General features: G+C 40.0%; 1 protein-coding gene across 1 annotated transcript; it reads right to left on the bottom strand.

The window, feature by feature from the left end:
- Positions 1-2,516: 2,516 nt before the first annotated feature.
- Positions 2,517-7,407, bottom strand: LOC117513138 (cysteine/serine-rich nuclear protein 2-like). The gene is made up of 4 exons (XM_034173472.1): positions 7,359-7,407; positions 5,971-6,230; positions 2,837-3,127; positions 2,517-2,729 (listed from the first exon to the last, which is right to left on the bottom strand). Exons 1-4 carry the CDS (start codon positions 7,405-7,407, stop codon positions 2,517-2,519), a joined length of 813 nt encoding a protein of 270 aa, XP_034029363.1.
- Positions 7,408-16,147: the final 8,740 nt, after the last annotated feature.

Below are 16,147 nucleotides of genomic sequence, written 5' to 3'. Positions count from 1 at the left end.
TCCTGTGCTAGAAACGCGGCGACAGCTTCACAGGTTTCTGGGCATGTGTGGGTATTATCGGGGTTTTTGTCAAAACTTTGCTAGTGTAGTTGCCCCACTTACTGCTTTGACCAGCCCTTCTAATTCCTACAGATGGACCCCTGAGTGTCAGGTGTCCTTTGAGTCTGCTAAGGCGCTTTTGTATAGTGCACCAGTGTTGGCAGCGCAGGATTTTGAGCGTTCATTTAAAATGGAGATAGATGCCAGTGCTCATGGGGCAGGGGCGGCTTTGCTTCAAGAAGATGATCAGGGCATTGACCACCCAGTGTGTTACTTCTCAAAAAAGTTTGGTAAACATCAACTTAATCACAGCACTGTTGAGAAGGAAGCCCTTGTGCTTCTCCTGGCTCCTCAGTATTTTTAGCTTTTACATGGGCAAGTGCATTTTGGCGCCACCTGCCCAGATGTGCCGAGTGCCCTTGCCCCATGCCCCCAACCTCCATTTCACCCCCTCACCCCCCTCAATTTCACTGTATTTAATGATGCACTTGCCCATGTAAAAGCAATTACTGCTTAAATGTGGACAGTTATTCAGTATCTGGACAGTTATTCATTTTCCAGACAGTAGTTCGTCATATCATTAAATACAGTGAAATTGGGGGGGGGGGTGAAATGAGGGTTGGGGTGGATGGTGCAAGGGGACTTGACATATCTGGGCATGTGACGCCAAAATGCACTTGCACATGTAAAAGCTATTACTGCTTAAGTGTGGACAGTTATTCAGTATCTGGACAGTTATTCAGCGCAGAAAATCAGAATTTTTGAAATATTTGTACAGTAGTCACTTGTCATCTTGACTATTTTTTAATTTTTAAATTGTTTTTGTCATTCTTTTATTTCTGGTTGTCGGTCCTTTTCATAATTGTTTTTGCAGCACTTTTTTAAACTAAAGTTGTGACTAGAGTGAGGTGACAGATTTAATTCAAAGCACAAGCCTAATAAATGATTATATGTCTGTTTACACTTTCCATATTCTGTTGTTTGTATTTTTGGTTTTAGCATCAAAACCAAATCATTGTTTTATTTTGGATTTTTTTAAAGGTAGAATTCAACAGGGCACGTTTATTTCCATTTTAAAAACTTTTTTTGCCCATAATACAACCAGAACTGCTTCATCGCAAATTACTGTCTGAATAATGAACTACTGTCTAACTTCACGCCGGTATGTTGTTCCTGGTGTGGAAATGAGGATGAAAATTTAAGCTAAAACAAATGAGTGATGTTTGCTTGTTTTAGGGGGTCAAAGCTGTGATCTTTATTGGTACAGCGGACCAGTTATAACAGTTAGGGGGGACCGGGGCTGTTTGTAACAATGTTCAAAGCTGCAGCCATGGTGGCATTTTGATTTCAGTTTACACGTAATGAGGATCAGCCCACAGAAGTGAAATATTCTTTGGAGTATTCCACAGTCTAAAATGAATGTTTTGCTCAGTTATTTAATTTATTTTTTTTATTAAACCTAAAATAGCAATTTGCATGTTTTTTTTTTTTTTTTTTTTTAGAAATTCTAACTCAGCCACTACTGACACACACACGATGCTGATAGTCAGACTAAGTCAAGTTTAGCAAAGCATTAAATTAAGTGGTGTCCTGTCCAGGATGTCCCCAGTCTCAAGCCTTGTGACTGCAGGGATGAGCTCCAGCCTCCCTGTGACCCTGGATTGGAGTGAGCCACTATAGAAAAGAAATAAATCCCCTGAGGTGAACATTATGCAAACCTGGGGAAAAAAAAAATCACAGCTTCCTCTAAATCCAACATGTGGACATTAATATCTTACGTGCACGTGAAGTCCACCTCCGTCCCACTTTGAACCGTTTCTGTTTTGTCAGACAGTTTGTCAAACATTCATTGATTCCATCAAAGACAATTTCATGGCTTCTTCCAACAACTGATTGTCTGTAAAAGCAGCAGGAGGTTCTGGGATGGATTCTGAAAGTGAAAATTACCGACTCCAAGAAGCATGTCCGGGGGAAACCATCTGATGGAACGCTGGGCTCAGCAGCTGAACCTGAGAACAGTTGTCCATGTGTTAGGACACCTTGAGTCAGTTTGGGCCCAGACGTGGAAATCCATGGAAGAATTCCAGGTCCGTCTCTGAAGAGAGACTCACATCGATGTTGTTCAGCAAATCACAGCATTACAGTCAAAGACATCAGTTCATGGAATAATTAAAATAAGAACCAGAAAATGTCCAGCTCAAGAAATTAATTCAGACAGATGCTAAAGAAACCCAGCACAGTGAAGATTCTGAAATTAGGAACAAAATGTTTTTATTTTGTCTGAATTCTTGTTTTTTAGTTGTTGAGATCATTTTTGAGTTAAAGTGAAAAGCAACAGAAGAAGAACGATAAAAACATTATTTTTGTAAACAAAAACTTTTATTCTTTTTTTTAGACTTATACAAGATGTATATAAAAGTTGATTGGTATTTACAGTGACACTGATTATTATTGTTGTTCTGAATTAGAAAAAGACTTTAAAAAACCCAGTGAAAGTCTGTGTTGGTCCAGGGTGGCTGTAGGGAGCGTCTGGTGTCTTCAGCGGCGTCCTCCTCCTCTTTCTCAGACTCCAGTCTCAGCAGGGTCCTCCAGCGATGGGCGAGCACCCTTTTGGGGTTGGACTGGATGCGACCTTGGGTGTTTCCACAGCTGTCTTCAGTGCAGCCACAAATCAATGTGGTACGTTTTACCTGTGAGGAAGTACTTACATTACTACTCAAATACACATAAAACAGGTGTTTGTACTGAATCATTAAATCCAGCAGAGCAGAAATTTTACAGGACAAACTCTTCTTACATGACATTTGATGCCGGCCAGGCTGCAGCTGCAGGTTGCAGGATCGCAGACGCCCTTGCAGTCACAGCCACGGTTCTGCCTGGAGATCCTCAGGTTCTGGAGCTGCATCTCCTCCTCCACGTCGATGTGCTCTACACCAGCTGCTTTAAGCAGCGCGTAACGGCCCTCAGGTGTGAACTTCCGGGGAATCAAGCGCTTCTCCCAGTTTCTGGCCTTCCTGTTGACAGCACTCTGAGGAATACTCTTGAGCTGATCAGCAGACCTGCACTGTCGGCGTTCTTTCTTAGTCAGCTGGTGAGACAAAAAGAGGACATTAGTCGTAATGTAACTGTCAGTCTGAATGCACGATGAAGCGCTGGAGGTCTCCTGGGTCCAGTTTCATGAAGCAAATCTAAAGTTTCATGTTACCCGACTAAAGTTTTTAGCCTGATACAGAGGAGATTAATCTTATTTTAGTCAACAAAACTTCAGTGACTTATAGGGATGAACGAGTACAACACTATCTGTATCTGTATCTGTATAACCATCTAAATGACCTGTTTCTGCAATCGTAGTGGGCGGGGCCTAACGCAGAAGTGGGCGTGGTTTAACACAAAATGGCTGGGGCTTAAATCAGTACATTAATTTAAGTCTGAAATTGATATGGATTGATCAGAAGTTACAATATTTATTGTTTATTTGAAAACTATTTACAGAACAGCCTCAAAATTGAGATTCAAATCAATGTTTTTTATCACAAAAGTCAGAACTATTTACAGAACAAGTTTTTTATGAACTCAGAACATGAATATTCTTGTGTATGAATGAATAACAGAACAGCCTCAGAATTGAGCATCAGTGTTGTAGGAAATTATGAACTAAGTTTGCATGAACAAGAGTTGTCATACTCAACAAAACTTTATTTTTTTATTTTATGATCAAACTGTGATTTTTTTTTTTAATTATTTATTTTTACTACCTAACATTCTCTGAATTTTGTTCCACACAAAGTTAAACGATATTAAGGTGTGTGTGTGTGTGTGTGTGTGTGTGTGTGTGTGTGTGTGTGTGTGTGTGTGTGTGTGTGTGTGTGTGTGTGTGTGTGTGTGTGTGTGAGAGAGACAGTGTGAGAGGGAGAGAGAGAGGTTGTTCAACTGACCAATTTATTTTTATGAACTGCAGTGAGAAAGTGTCAGATACTGCATGCAGCCATATTCAATAAAAATATGAATATAGGCTACTTTGTGTGTTCAGCTGTATGTGTGTATGTGTGTAAGTGGTCTGTCTGTAAGACTGTTTATTTTTTAATGATCTGTGTCAACTTGGTGATTCATGCAAACATCCAGTGATGGCAAACGGGGAAAAAATATGTCAGCCTTGTTCACTGTATTCTTCTCAAAAACACTGCGTTCAGTAGGAACAAAGTTTTTCACCCAACCAAAGGAAGAGCAAGCAAACGGTTAAAAAAATAAATAAATAAAAAACCCGACCAGAGTGGAGGCAGTGACCGACGTGACACGAGCTGTTTTCAGCTCTGTCTTGTCAAAAGCACCGCGTACGATACGAGACAAGTTAACCAAGCAACTTTAAATATCATACAAACCGAAAAAGAGGCGAGCTGAAGAAAACTTAAGGAGTACTGAGCCAAGGACAGAGAGAGATCACTTCCTGTCTGTGTGTGTGTAACTGTGTGTCTCTGCGAGAGTGAGAGACGGGTCGGAGCGGCTGCAAAGGAGGGGTGGGCGTTGTGTGTGACTGTCCAATCACAGAGCATGAAGACAGTCAGTTAGCCAATGAGAATTTTCCTTCAGCACGAGCACAGATCTTGATGAGTTTTACTTGTATCATGCTTGTACTCATCAAAAATGCTTTATTCGTACCGGATAGTCGTCTAAAACGAGTACCCTAGTGCAGGGGTGGCCAAGTTCGGTCCTTGAGAGCCACCTTCCTGACACGCTTAGTTGGCTCCATGCTCAACACACCTGAATCCAATGAAAGGCTCATTAAAAGTCTGCTAACGTGTCTTTCATTGGATTCAGGTGTGTTGAGCATGGAGCCTACTAAGCGTGTCAGGAAGGTGGCTCTCGAAGACCGAACTTGGCCACCCCTGCCCTAGTGTCTTACCTAAAAATCATTTACCACCACTTGATGGAACACACAGGAGCACCCCTATGTCACTTGTATTCCTTCAAAAGGAGGAGCTTCCTTTTTGGCCATGGTTGCAGCAGACGACTGTCATGTGACAGTTCTCACACGAGCCACTGGGCATCGCTGTTACACTGAGCATCATTGTGTTGCACAAAAAGGCTTGATGGAAGTGTAAAAGAAGAAACTGAAGAGTGAAACCACTAGGCTAAGAGCTAAGTACGTCATTCTGCTATTCGTATGGGTCCATAAATGTTAATAAAGCAAAAGCTACATAGTTGATGATGACGACCAACCTGGAATTAAACAAAACTGTCATGCATTGGAGCCGTCTCTTGGCAACAGCACGCGTGAGGCCTTTCTGCCCGTGAAAACTGTCAACTAAGGTAAGAAGGCTAATCTACAATTTTAACCATCAATGTGAAACTGTGATTAGATGGATATTGTTGGGCGACTAACCGTAGTCAACTAAGAAAGTCTAGTAGAATGAAAGATTAGACTGATTAGATAAGATTAGACTGCTTTATGAAACTGGGCCCTGACTTTAACGTGATTAATCTGCTGGGTTAAGCTGTTTCACTGTTAATTCTGCATCTTCAAATGCTTGTTAAGGTTCAAAGCTCAGTGTCAGACTCTCACGGGACGAGTCACAAGTACATTAACTCTGACTGTGAGATTAAAAACAAAACCAGTGTGTTTGATGGTGGCAGACAGTAGAACAGCAAAATAAGCCCGTTTCAACTTTTTGTTCAATCCACAGTTTTGTTTTTAATTCTGTCATTCCCATTCGGAACAGGAAACGTCTTCTGTGCTTTGCTGCGTTCATATTCTACAAACAACTGGCGTCTTCTGTGCTGCACTTTCTGCTCTTGTGTACACGAGCAGATGCACAGTCTAAAAATCTGGAGAGTGTCCCTGAGTTTTCATGAAATGTGCATTTAAAAGTTAGCAAACATTTTTTTTAAGGAAAGATGCTGCACACCCTTTGGAGTTACAAGCAGAAGACTCACCTCTGGCAGATGCCCCTGTCGCTTGACTTGCTTGAGTCCATTCAAGATTATTTTCCGGCGTCTGGAAACCAGCTTCTCGTCATACTCGGTGACTGAATAGGTTTGTTGGTCGCTGTGGTGTGGCATCATTCCCAGGGTGCAGCCTCCTTTCTGTGGAACTCCAGTGAAGCCCTGACACCGTGGGAAGGAGAACGTCGTCACCTGGCCAAAGGTCACATTGGTTTGCCGTGTCTTCTTGGACCTCTTAAGAATGGGCATTGCTGTGGATGGAGAAATAATGTGAATTGATTATAGTACAAAAAAAATCTGAATAGATATCTTTTCACCATAAGGATGCTGCCACATTTGCACCATTAGGTGGCACAACACTGCCATTTGAATTCTTGTGGTGAGTGAAAACTGCTAAACAGACTGAAAAAGGACACGGATTGTGTTGTGGCTCATGTCCCTGCTGTCTGTCCCCTGTTTTTAGTATCTTGTGATGTGGTCTCAATTTTATGAAGTAATTCCAGGTTTGGTTAAGTTTGGATTCTCTGGTATAGTAATTATTTCTGAATTCTTCCTTGTGAGTATTTAGTATTTTTAGTTCTAGTTTATTCTTTAAATATAGTCTCAGTCTTCTACTTTTTGCTGAAGTTTAGTTTTGTTCTCTAGGTGTGTAAATTTGTCCCACTTCCTGTTTTATTTTGACAAACTTATCTGTTCTTGTTTGATTTGCTTTCTTCCTGTTTGCTCGCCTGAATTCATCCAGCCATGTGTGCACCTGCTGTCAGTTGTTGTCACCTCCCAGTGTATTGAAACTCTGCTTTTCTGTTTCTTGGTTGCTGGTGCGTCACTTGTCTTTGCCTTTGTGTTCATGTTTTGCAGGTTTGATCTCCAGTTGTCCACTTCCACTGCCTGCCTGCATTTCCTGATTTTGGCCTGCGGATTTTAGGAATCTGTGCTTTGAACATTGATCATCTGTGTTTGAACTTGGACTGATTAAAGAACGCTATTTAAATACGTCCTGCCTGTTCTCTGCATCTGGGGTCACATCAGAACTCAACTGCAACTCGTTGATTGAGCTGATCATCATCCAGGTGTTATTGTGTACCCAATTAAATAAGACTCAAAGTCAGTATTAATTGAAGAAGTATGAAATTATTTCTGCAAAGTCTTTTATGGTCTGCAACTCAATGAATTCCTTCAACTCCACCCTGGATGTGTCAGTGTGTGATCAGAGCCACAGTGCTGCAGTAAAGATGAGTCAGTCAACCATGTTAGAATTTAGCACATGTAAATAAGCACATATAGCCTCAGCTCTTTCAGTGATTTTGTGTTTTTGTCATTGAAATTTGTTGCTGGTGTACCTGGGTTGTTGGGACTGGGAGTGGTGGGTGAATACTAACCTGGGTTCTCAGTCACCTCCTCAAATTTCCTCTTAACTTGCCCACTCATGGTGACGGTGTGTGGAATCTGCAGAGGACCAAAGAGGAGAAAAGAGGGATTAGAAGCATTATGTCACTTTCTTCAAGATTGCTGCCATTTCTTTCAACAGCCTTCAGGGGGTCAGGTTAGTTATCAGTCGATTTTAATTCATGAAACTGAATACGTCATCAGAATTGTGCTTTGATGCACTGGTTTAAATGAACATGCACATATACAGATAATAAACTAAATATTGAAGTGAATTAATCAGACAATTTGTATATTGCACTGAAAGTGAATCAACCACAATCATATTCACTAACAAACTGAAACTATCTCCACATGAATAAAAAAGAGATGAGATTATGTTAAAGATTTTGTTGCAGAAAAACAATTTTCTTTAACTCACCGAGAAACACTGGTGTATATCAGCACTTAAATATGAATGAAAGCTTGTTTATTATATCTTTACAAAGCAAAAAAAAAAAAACGTGTTTGTTGTGTCTTTACAAAGCTAATAAAAAGGTGTTTTTTTTTTGTTTGTTTTTTTTATGAACCAGAATTATTGTAAATTAATGCACAGGTTATGCTGTTACCAACCAGAGCACACGTTGCTAAAACAATGCAGCTTGAGATGGTTGCCATAACAACCAAGGAAACGACACAAAAAATGTAAACAAAAGAAAAAACACAAAACAAGTGCAGAAAATAAAAAATAAAACCTCAAACAGTCTATCATCATTATCAAAAGCAGTAAATCTCAGTATTAATAGTCACAGTTTCTGTATATTGAATTTATAAACCGTTCAGTAAGGGCCCACCGCTGTGTTGTGTTCATAAGCATTACACAAAACAAATCACAATGAATAAATAAATACGTAAAACCTTAAGCACGGCCTTCATCTTTATCAAAAGCAGTAAATCTCAGTATTAATAGTCACAGTTTATCTGTATATTATATTTACAGACATTGCAGGGACAAACAGCTCACCTGTGTTCAAAACAAAAAGTGATTGTAAAGTTGATTTTCTGTCAATAAAAGTTTTTTTTCTGGTGATTAATTGCTGCTCTGTGGACACCTGTGAGCTTGTGAATTTCTAACGTGTATTCTGAGTTATGACGTTTCAGCAAACGGTTAAGAAGGTCAGTGTGCTGATTGGCTGAGACAGGCTGCTCTCTGATTGGCTGAAGCCTTTGTTTACACCGTAGCACTGGTACCACAGTCTGGAGGAGGAACCAACTTATATTTTCGGTGGTTACGCCACAGCCAATCACAGAGCATGGCATGATAGCCAATAGCGGCCGACGTATCAGATGGACCAATCACAGCCATGTTTTCAAAAACAAACTACCAATCTCTTTGCACAAGACACTGTGGTACCGGTGCTACGTGCACATATACAGAAAATTAACTAAATACTAAAGTGAATTAATCAGACAATTTAAATATTGTACTGAAAGTGAATCAACCACAATCATATCCACTAACAAACTGAAACTATCTCAACATGAATAAAATAGGATTATTATGTTACACATTTGTTGCACAAAAAAAAAAAAAAAAAACAGTTTTCTTTATGCGAACAAATTAACTCACCTACAAACGCTGGATTATACTTTATATCTATATCTTTACAAAGCTAATAAAAAGTTATTTTATTGTGAACCAGAATGATTGTAAATTAATGCATAGGTTATTATGCTGTTGGTAACCAGAGCACAAGTTGCTAAAACAATACAGTTTTAGATGGTTGCCATAACAACCAAGGAATCTGATGAATGGAAAAATAAATGACACCACGACTGATCAGGTCAAATGATGAGTCCTTATGAGTATGAGGTAGAATTAATGTTTGGTTTGACTGTGTCACACACACACATACACAGTTCCAGTCAAAAGACTTAACACTTTCTCATTCCGTTGAGCAGTTAATTGTTACTCTCCTACATCTAGTATTATACATCTTAACAGCTTTTCAATTTAATTTCAAGTACAAATTTATTAACTATGTTTTAACCAAAGTTTAAAAGAAGAAGAAAAACAAAACAAAAAAAAGTGCTTAATATGAAGTTATACTCCTGAATGTGGATGCTTATTCCCAAAATATTTCAATTTATAATTTTTTTTTTTTATCTTTCTACTTCGGTGTGAAAAGACACCAATCAATATAAATGATAATAATCAGTAGTTGCAAGTCTGAAATTTTAATTTAATGGAATACCAAAGCACAAAGGCCAAAAAAGAAAAAGTTTATTCATTTATTCATTTATTCTATATTGTTACATTTGCTGTACCATTTCCATTATGGGAATTTATACAGGAGTGAAAAACTTTTCATTTATCAAATTGCATTTTTTTTTTATGTTTTATAACAATACAGTCAATTTTATGTTGCATTACCTCAGTTTTTTTTTATCTGTCTGTCCTACAAGTGTAAATTCAAGATTACCCAATAAACTGTTCCACTGTTCCTTGGACAACTTGACAGAAGTCCAGGCTGAAGTTCTGACAGACAAACATGGTATTTGTTCCTGAAGCCAGTAGATGGAGCTTTCATTTTACAAAAGGCTTCAAATCAAACTGAAGTACAGTTCTTTGAACTAGTTTGCTTCATGAAACTTTATTTGGCTTCACCAGCCACAAGACCCAAAAAATGTAAAATAATAATAAAATCAAAATGTAGCACGTTATGATATTAGTCCTTTTCACTTCCTTGGTCTGTGGCAGTGGGACAACAGTCTGTTGTCTTTTGTTCCACTGGTTAGACTGGACCAAAGTGGAATTAAGATTCAATAAACACTTTGTTCTATTTAACACACCTTGACTCAGGGCATTTCTTAAACTTTCTGATTTTCTCCTCCCTTTTGCAGTCAAATTTTAAACACAAAATGTAAAATGATAATAACCTCACAGTGACCTCATGATCAGTCTACAAACCATCATTCTCAGCTGTCTCAGAAAGTTCAAACTGCTTCAGAGATGAGACAGTCAGTTGCGGCTGGCCCATAGGGGGCGCTGGGGCACCGCCCTCCCAGATGTGGAGGGAAAAAATATAAAATATATTTTTTACAAAAGCATTATCAGTGTCAGTTTTACTTAACAATATGTGCCTCCATGTAATCTGAATAATTAAAACAACATTTCCACCGAAAGAAACACAGAACGTGTCATTTCTCTTCTTCACTCATCAGCCCCTTGAAGTGCAGCCAAATGACCAATTGTATGCGGTTGCTAAGGAAATATTATAAATATTTGACCAATCAGCATCGCCAAATTTAATGTCTTGGGTCGCCTGTGGATTTATCAAAGTGCTGCTGTTTTTGGCAGAAACTGAAACTCCACCGACGTTTGGGTTCTATTTATTGTTTTGTCCCGTGTGTTTTACTAGAGTAAGTTGAAGAACTTTGGAACTTTATGAGTGCTGCTCCTCCTGGTCGTTATGTCCTCGGTGGTCTGCGGATTCGCCTTCGGATCCACTTCAGCTCAGGTGAGCTGATGAGCTGTTTGGATTTACTCCCCAATGTTGTTCCTGTTGTGGAAATGAGGATGAAAATTTAAGATAAAACGAATGAGTGGTTTGTTTGTTTTAGGGGGTTAAAGCTGTGATCTTTATTGGTACAGCGGACCAGTTATAACAGTTAGGGGGGACCGGGGCTGTTTGTAACAATGTTCAAAGCTGCAGCCATGCTGGTATTTTGATTTCAGTTTACACGTAGTGAGGATCAGCCCACAGAAGTGAAATATTCTTTGGAGTATTCCACAGTCTAAAATGAATGTTTTGCTCAGTTAAAAAAAAAAAAAAACTAAAATAGCAATTTGCATATTTTGTCTTTTTTTTTTTTTTTAATAGAAATTCTAACTCAGCCACTACTGAGCACACACATGATGTGGATAGTCAGACTAACTCAAGTTTAGCAAAGCATTAAATTAAGTGGTGTCCTGTCCAGGACGTCCCCAGTCTCACGCCTTGTGACTGCAGGGATGAGCTCCAGCCTCCCTGTGACCCTGGATTGGAGTGAGCCACTATAGAAAAGAAATAAATCCACTGAGGTGAACATTATGTAAACCAGTGTTAATTTTGACAAGAAAGTTTAATTTAGTTTTAGTCTTAGTCTTTTGACTAAAATTCTTTTAAATTTTAGTCTAGTTTTAGTCATCCAATTTGGATTAATTTTAGTCTAATTTTAATAGACTAAAATTGCTTCATATTTTAGTCGACTAAAATAGGAAGCAATTTTTGTTGATTAAATCAATCACCAATATAGTCAGACAAGATTTTTCTTTCTTCTAATGCAGTAATTTTCAACCTCAGAATATGCAAATGAACAATCCTTTTGGAACTGTAATTTAATAGGCAAAACACATTTCAGTTCATTTCAACAAAATAATTGCATTTCATTTCTCAGTTAACTTTCAATGAATAGTGCAAATGAAAATACAAAACCACATTTGCCTGAGTAAACAGCTTATTCAAGGAACAAGTAACTTAACTTTCCTGATGCATATACAACCCCTGGCAAAAATTGTGGAATCACCGGCCTCGGAGGATGTTCATTCAGTTGTTTAATTTTGTAGAAAAAAAGCAGATAACAGACATGACACAAAACAAATCATTTCAAATGGCAACTTTCTGGCTTTAAGAAACACTAAGAAATCAGGAAAAAAAATTGTGGCAGTCAGTAACGGTTACTTTTTTAGACCAAGCAGAGGGAAAAACTTATGGAATCACTCAATTCTGAGGAAAAAATTATGGAATCATGAAAAACAAAAGAACGCTCCAACACATCACTAGTATTTTGTTGCACCACCTCTGGCTTTTATAACAGCTTGCAGTCTCTGAGGCATGGACTTAATGAGTGACAAACAGTACTCTTCATCAATCTGGCTCCAACTTTCTCTGATTGCTGTTGCCAGATCAGCTTTGATGACTGTGGAAATTTACATGTTCTCTTCAGGCAGTCATCTTTATAAATCTCTTTGGAACGGCACCAAACAAAAGTTCCAGCATCATCACCTTGCCCAATGCAGATTCGAGATTCATCACTGAATATGACTTTCATCCAGTCATCCACAGTCCACGATTGCTTTTCCTTAGCCCATTGTAACCTTGTTTTTTTTCTATTTAGGTGTTAATGATGGCTTTCGTTTAGCTTTTCTGTATGTAAATCCCATTTCCTATAGGCGGTTTCTTACAGTTCGGTCACAGACGTTGACTCCAGTTTCCTCCCATTCGTTCCTCATTTGTTTTGTTGGGCATTTTCGATTTTTGAGACATATTGCTTTACGTTTTCTGTCTTGACGCTTTGATGTCTTCCTTGGTCTACCAGTATGTTTGCCTTTAACAACCTTCCCATGTTGTTTGTATTTGGTCTAGTTTAGACACAGCTGACTGTGAACAACCAACATCTTTTGCAACATTGCGTGATGATTTACCCTCTTTTAAGAGTTTGATAATTCTCTCCTTTGTTTCAATTGACATCTCTCATGTTGGAGCCATGATTCATGTCAGTCCACTTGGTGCAACAGCTCTCCAAAGTGTGATCATTCCTTTTTAGATGCAGACTAACGAGCAGATCTGATTTGATGCAGGTGTTAGTTTTGGGGATGAAAATTTACAGGGTGATTCCATAATTTATTCCTCAGAATTGAGTGAGTCCATATTTTTTCCCTCTGCTTGGTCTAAAAAAGTAACCATTACTGACTGCCACAATTTTTTTTCTTGAGTTCTTATAGTGTTTCTTAAAGCCAGAAAGTTGCCATTTGAAATGACTTTAGTTTTGTGTCATGTCTGTGATCTGCTCTTTTTTCTACAAAATTAAACAACTGAATGAACATCCTCCATTCCTCCATTCCAATAATTATGGAATCACCCATAATTATTGCCAGGGGTTGTATTGTAATGTACGAGGTCTGTTAGAAAAGTATCCAACCTTTTTATTTTTTTCAAAAACCATATGGATTTGAATCACGTGTGATTGCATCAGCCAAGCTTGAACCTTCGTGCGCATGCATGAGTTTTTTCACGCCTGTCGGTTGCGTCATTCGCCTGTGAGCAGGCTTTGTGTGAGCAGTGGTCCACCCCTCTCGTCGGATTTTTATTGCGAATATATGTCAGAACGATTTGGAGCTTTGCTGCATCAAATTTTTCCAGAAACTGTGAGAAACCTCCAGGTGGACAGCATTCGGAAAATTCAGATGGCTTTCAGGGACGATTTTATGAGGATTACACAGATTAAGGAGTGCTCCAGCCGGTTTAAAGACTGCCCACAGCTGCTGAATGCACGCTGCGCTCTGAGCGCCGATCGACAGGCTGAAACCCCGCTCAAACAAACATATAATTTCATACGTGAAGGCTTTGTTGATCTGGGATGTCGTCTGACTTTCACAAAAATGGCAGGAGACGTGGACATCAGTACCTTTTCGGCACAGTCCACTGTTACAGGAGTTTTTTTCATGGAAAGAGAAGCGGAGGGATGCGCCACGGAGCCGTTCATGGCGCGGCACAAAACCAATTTCTCGGATAGTCACACGACTGAAAAGCCACGAAAGCCGCCTGAAAGCCATCTCAAAGCCGTCCTGTGAGACCAACAAGGAGGTGGTTTTGTGCCGCGCCATGAACGGCTCCGTGGCACATCCCTCCGCTTCTCTTTCCATGAAAAAAAACTCCTGTAACAGTGGAATGTGCCGAAAAAGTACTGATGTCCACGTCTCCTGCCATTTTTGTGTAAGTCAGACGACGTCCCGGATCAACAAAGCCCTCACGTTGGAAATGATCTGGTTGATTCAGCCTGTCGATCGGCGCTCAGAGCACGGCGCGCTCTCAGCGGCTGTGGGCGGTCTTTAAACCGGCTGGAGTACTCTTTAATCTGTCTGATCCCCATAAAATCGTCCCTGAAAGCCATCTGAATTTTCCGAATGGTGTCCACCTGGAGGTCTCTCACAGTTTCTGGAAAAAATTGATGGAGCAAAGCTCCAAATCGTTCAGACATTCATTCGCAATAAAAATCCGACGAGAGGGGTGGACCACTGCTCACACAAAGCCTGCTCACAGGCGAATGACGCAACCGACAGGCGTGAAAAAACTCACGCATGCGCACGAAGGTTCAAGCTTGGCTGATGCAATCACACGTGATTCAAATCCATATGGTTTTTGAAACAAATAAAAATGTCAGATACTTTTCTAACAGACCTTGTATACAACAGTAACAAATAGCATTCACCAGCTGTAAAAAAAAAAAGAAAAAAAAAAAGAAAAAAGTGCATAATACTTGGATGCACAGCATTACAAAGCCTTCTTCTATATATATATATATATATATAACAAATACTGTTGGCAACAAACACTGGTTTCCTTCAAATACTACAAAAAAAGTTACCGGACCATAGGATTATTAAGATCACAGCTGAGCAATAAATTTAAGAATCTTTAATCAAGTGCATTGACATCATTAGTACTTAACCCTGTTGCTACAACAACGTCAGCAATATGGAATGTACTATTTATTTACATCACTTCCTGTTCTGGAGGAGTGGAAACCTGAAGAGTGCCCAAAGAAGTTCCTGCACAGATTCCAGAAGAGATGGGCGGAGGAAACAGGAAATGCATGGAACCATTCCCCAGCAACTGAAATCCTGTTCAAAATAACTGTAAAAAAGGCTCTACCGGAAGCGGTTCAGAAAGCCCTAGATGGAGTCGTGGGACTATCAAAAATGAATTGGGCCTTATACTCTGAGCATATTTGTCACCATCTAGAAATCTACAAGAAAGAAAAACAAAAAGAAGAAGATGCAGCCAAATCCCTGACGAAAAAATTGGTGCAGATGCAGTTGGGAGAACTAACCAAAGTCAAGAAAGAAAAAACAAAGACCCAGGCACCAATGATGACCCCTGTTCCTTCTGAGCCGGCAAGCACAGGCCCCACAGCAAACACTGCTGCCACCATACAGGCACCTGTGGTAACAGCCACACAGAACCCCCAAGGAGCAGCAAGAAGCACTCCTGCAGGAGGAGTCTCAGTACCAGTGGAGCATCACTATCACTACCATAGCACTGGCACACCCGGGAATGGACCCACCTACAGTCATGGGTGGAGAGTAGAGCCACGGAACTTTCAGGGTCCCAGAGGAGGGTGGCGAAGAGGATCTCGCCAACCTTCATTTGGAAGCAGATTCCAAAACTCGGCTCCCAGGAACAGTCAAGCGGGACCGCCCACGGGACCAACACCCCCAACAGGGGATCAACCTTCTAATGAGTGTTGGAGCTGTGGACAACCTGGACATCGAATGAGAAATTGTCCAGCCCGACCTTGGGTTGGACCCTCTGCCTGTTGGAAATAGGAGGACCTAGAGAAGCCAGAGGGGGGAAATGGTGGCATTGGCTATTTCTATGATACCTAAGGAAGAGCCAACCGTCACCATTACAGAACAGAGATTTCCCTTTTATGGTGGATATAGGGGCAGCATACTCTTGCATAGGGAAAATGGGCGCTCATCTCATCTTGGACAGCTCTTGCTTGCCTCTACTGGTGGTTGGCTCTCACTGCGGTATTGTATCACTTCCTGTTCCGGAGCACAACGGTGTTTTGCTGTATCTGTTAGCTGTTTAATCTGCGCAGTTAGATTGATCTAGTTACCTAGATAACGATTTGTTTCACAGTGTAATCTTCACGTGCCTTAACTAAAGCACTCCCTCTGCTGAATCACCTCTAAATTATTTACACATTATTCACTTTGTGTGTTTTTAGGAATCCGCTAGCTTAGCGCAGCTAC

The sequence above is a fragment of the Thalassophryne amazonica genome, chromosome 6 (assembly GCF_902500255.1).
Source record: "Thalassophryne amazonica chromosome 6, fThaAma1.1, whole genome shotgun sequence".
NCBI classification, from domain to species: Eukaryota; Metazoa; Chordata; class Actinopteri; order Batrachoidiformes; family Batrachoididae; genus Thalassophryne; species Thalassophryne amazonica.
This window is presented reverse-complemented; position numbering and strand designations above follow the sequence as displayed.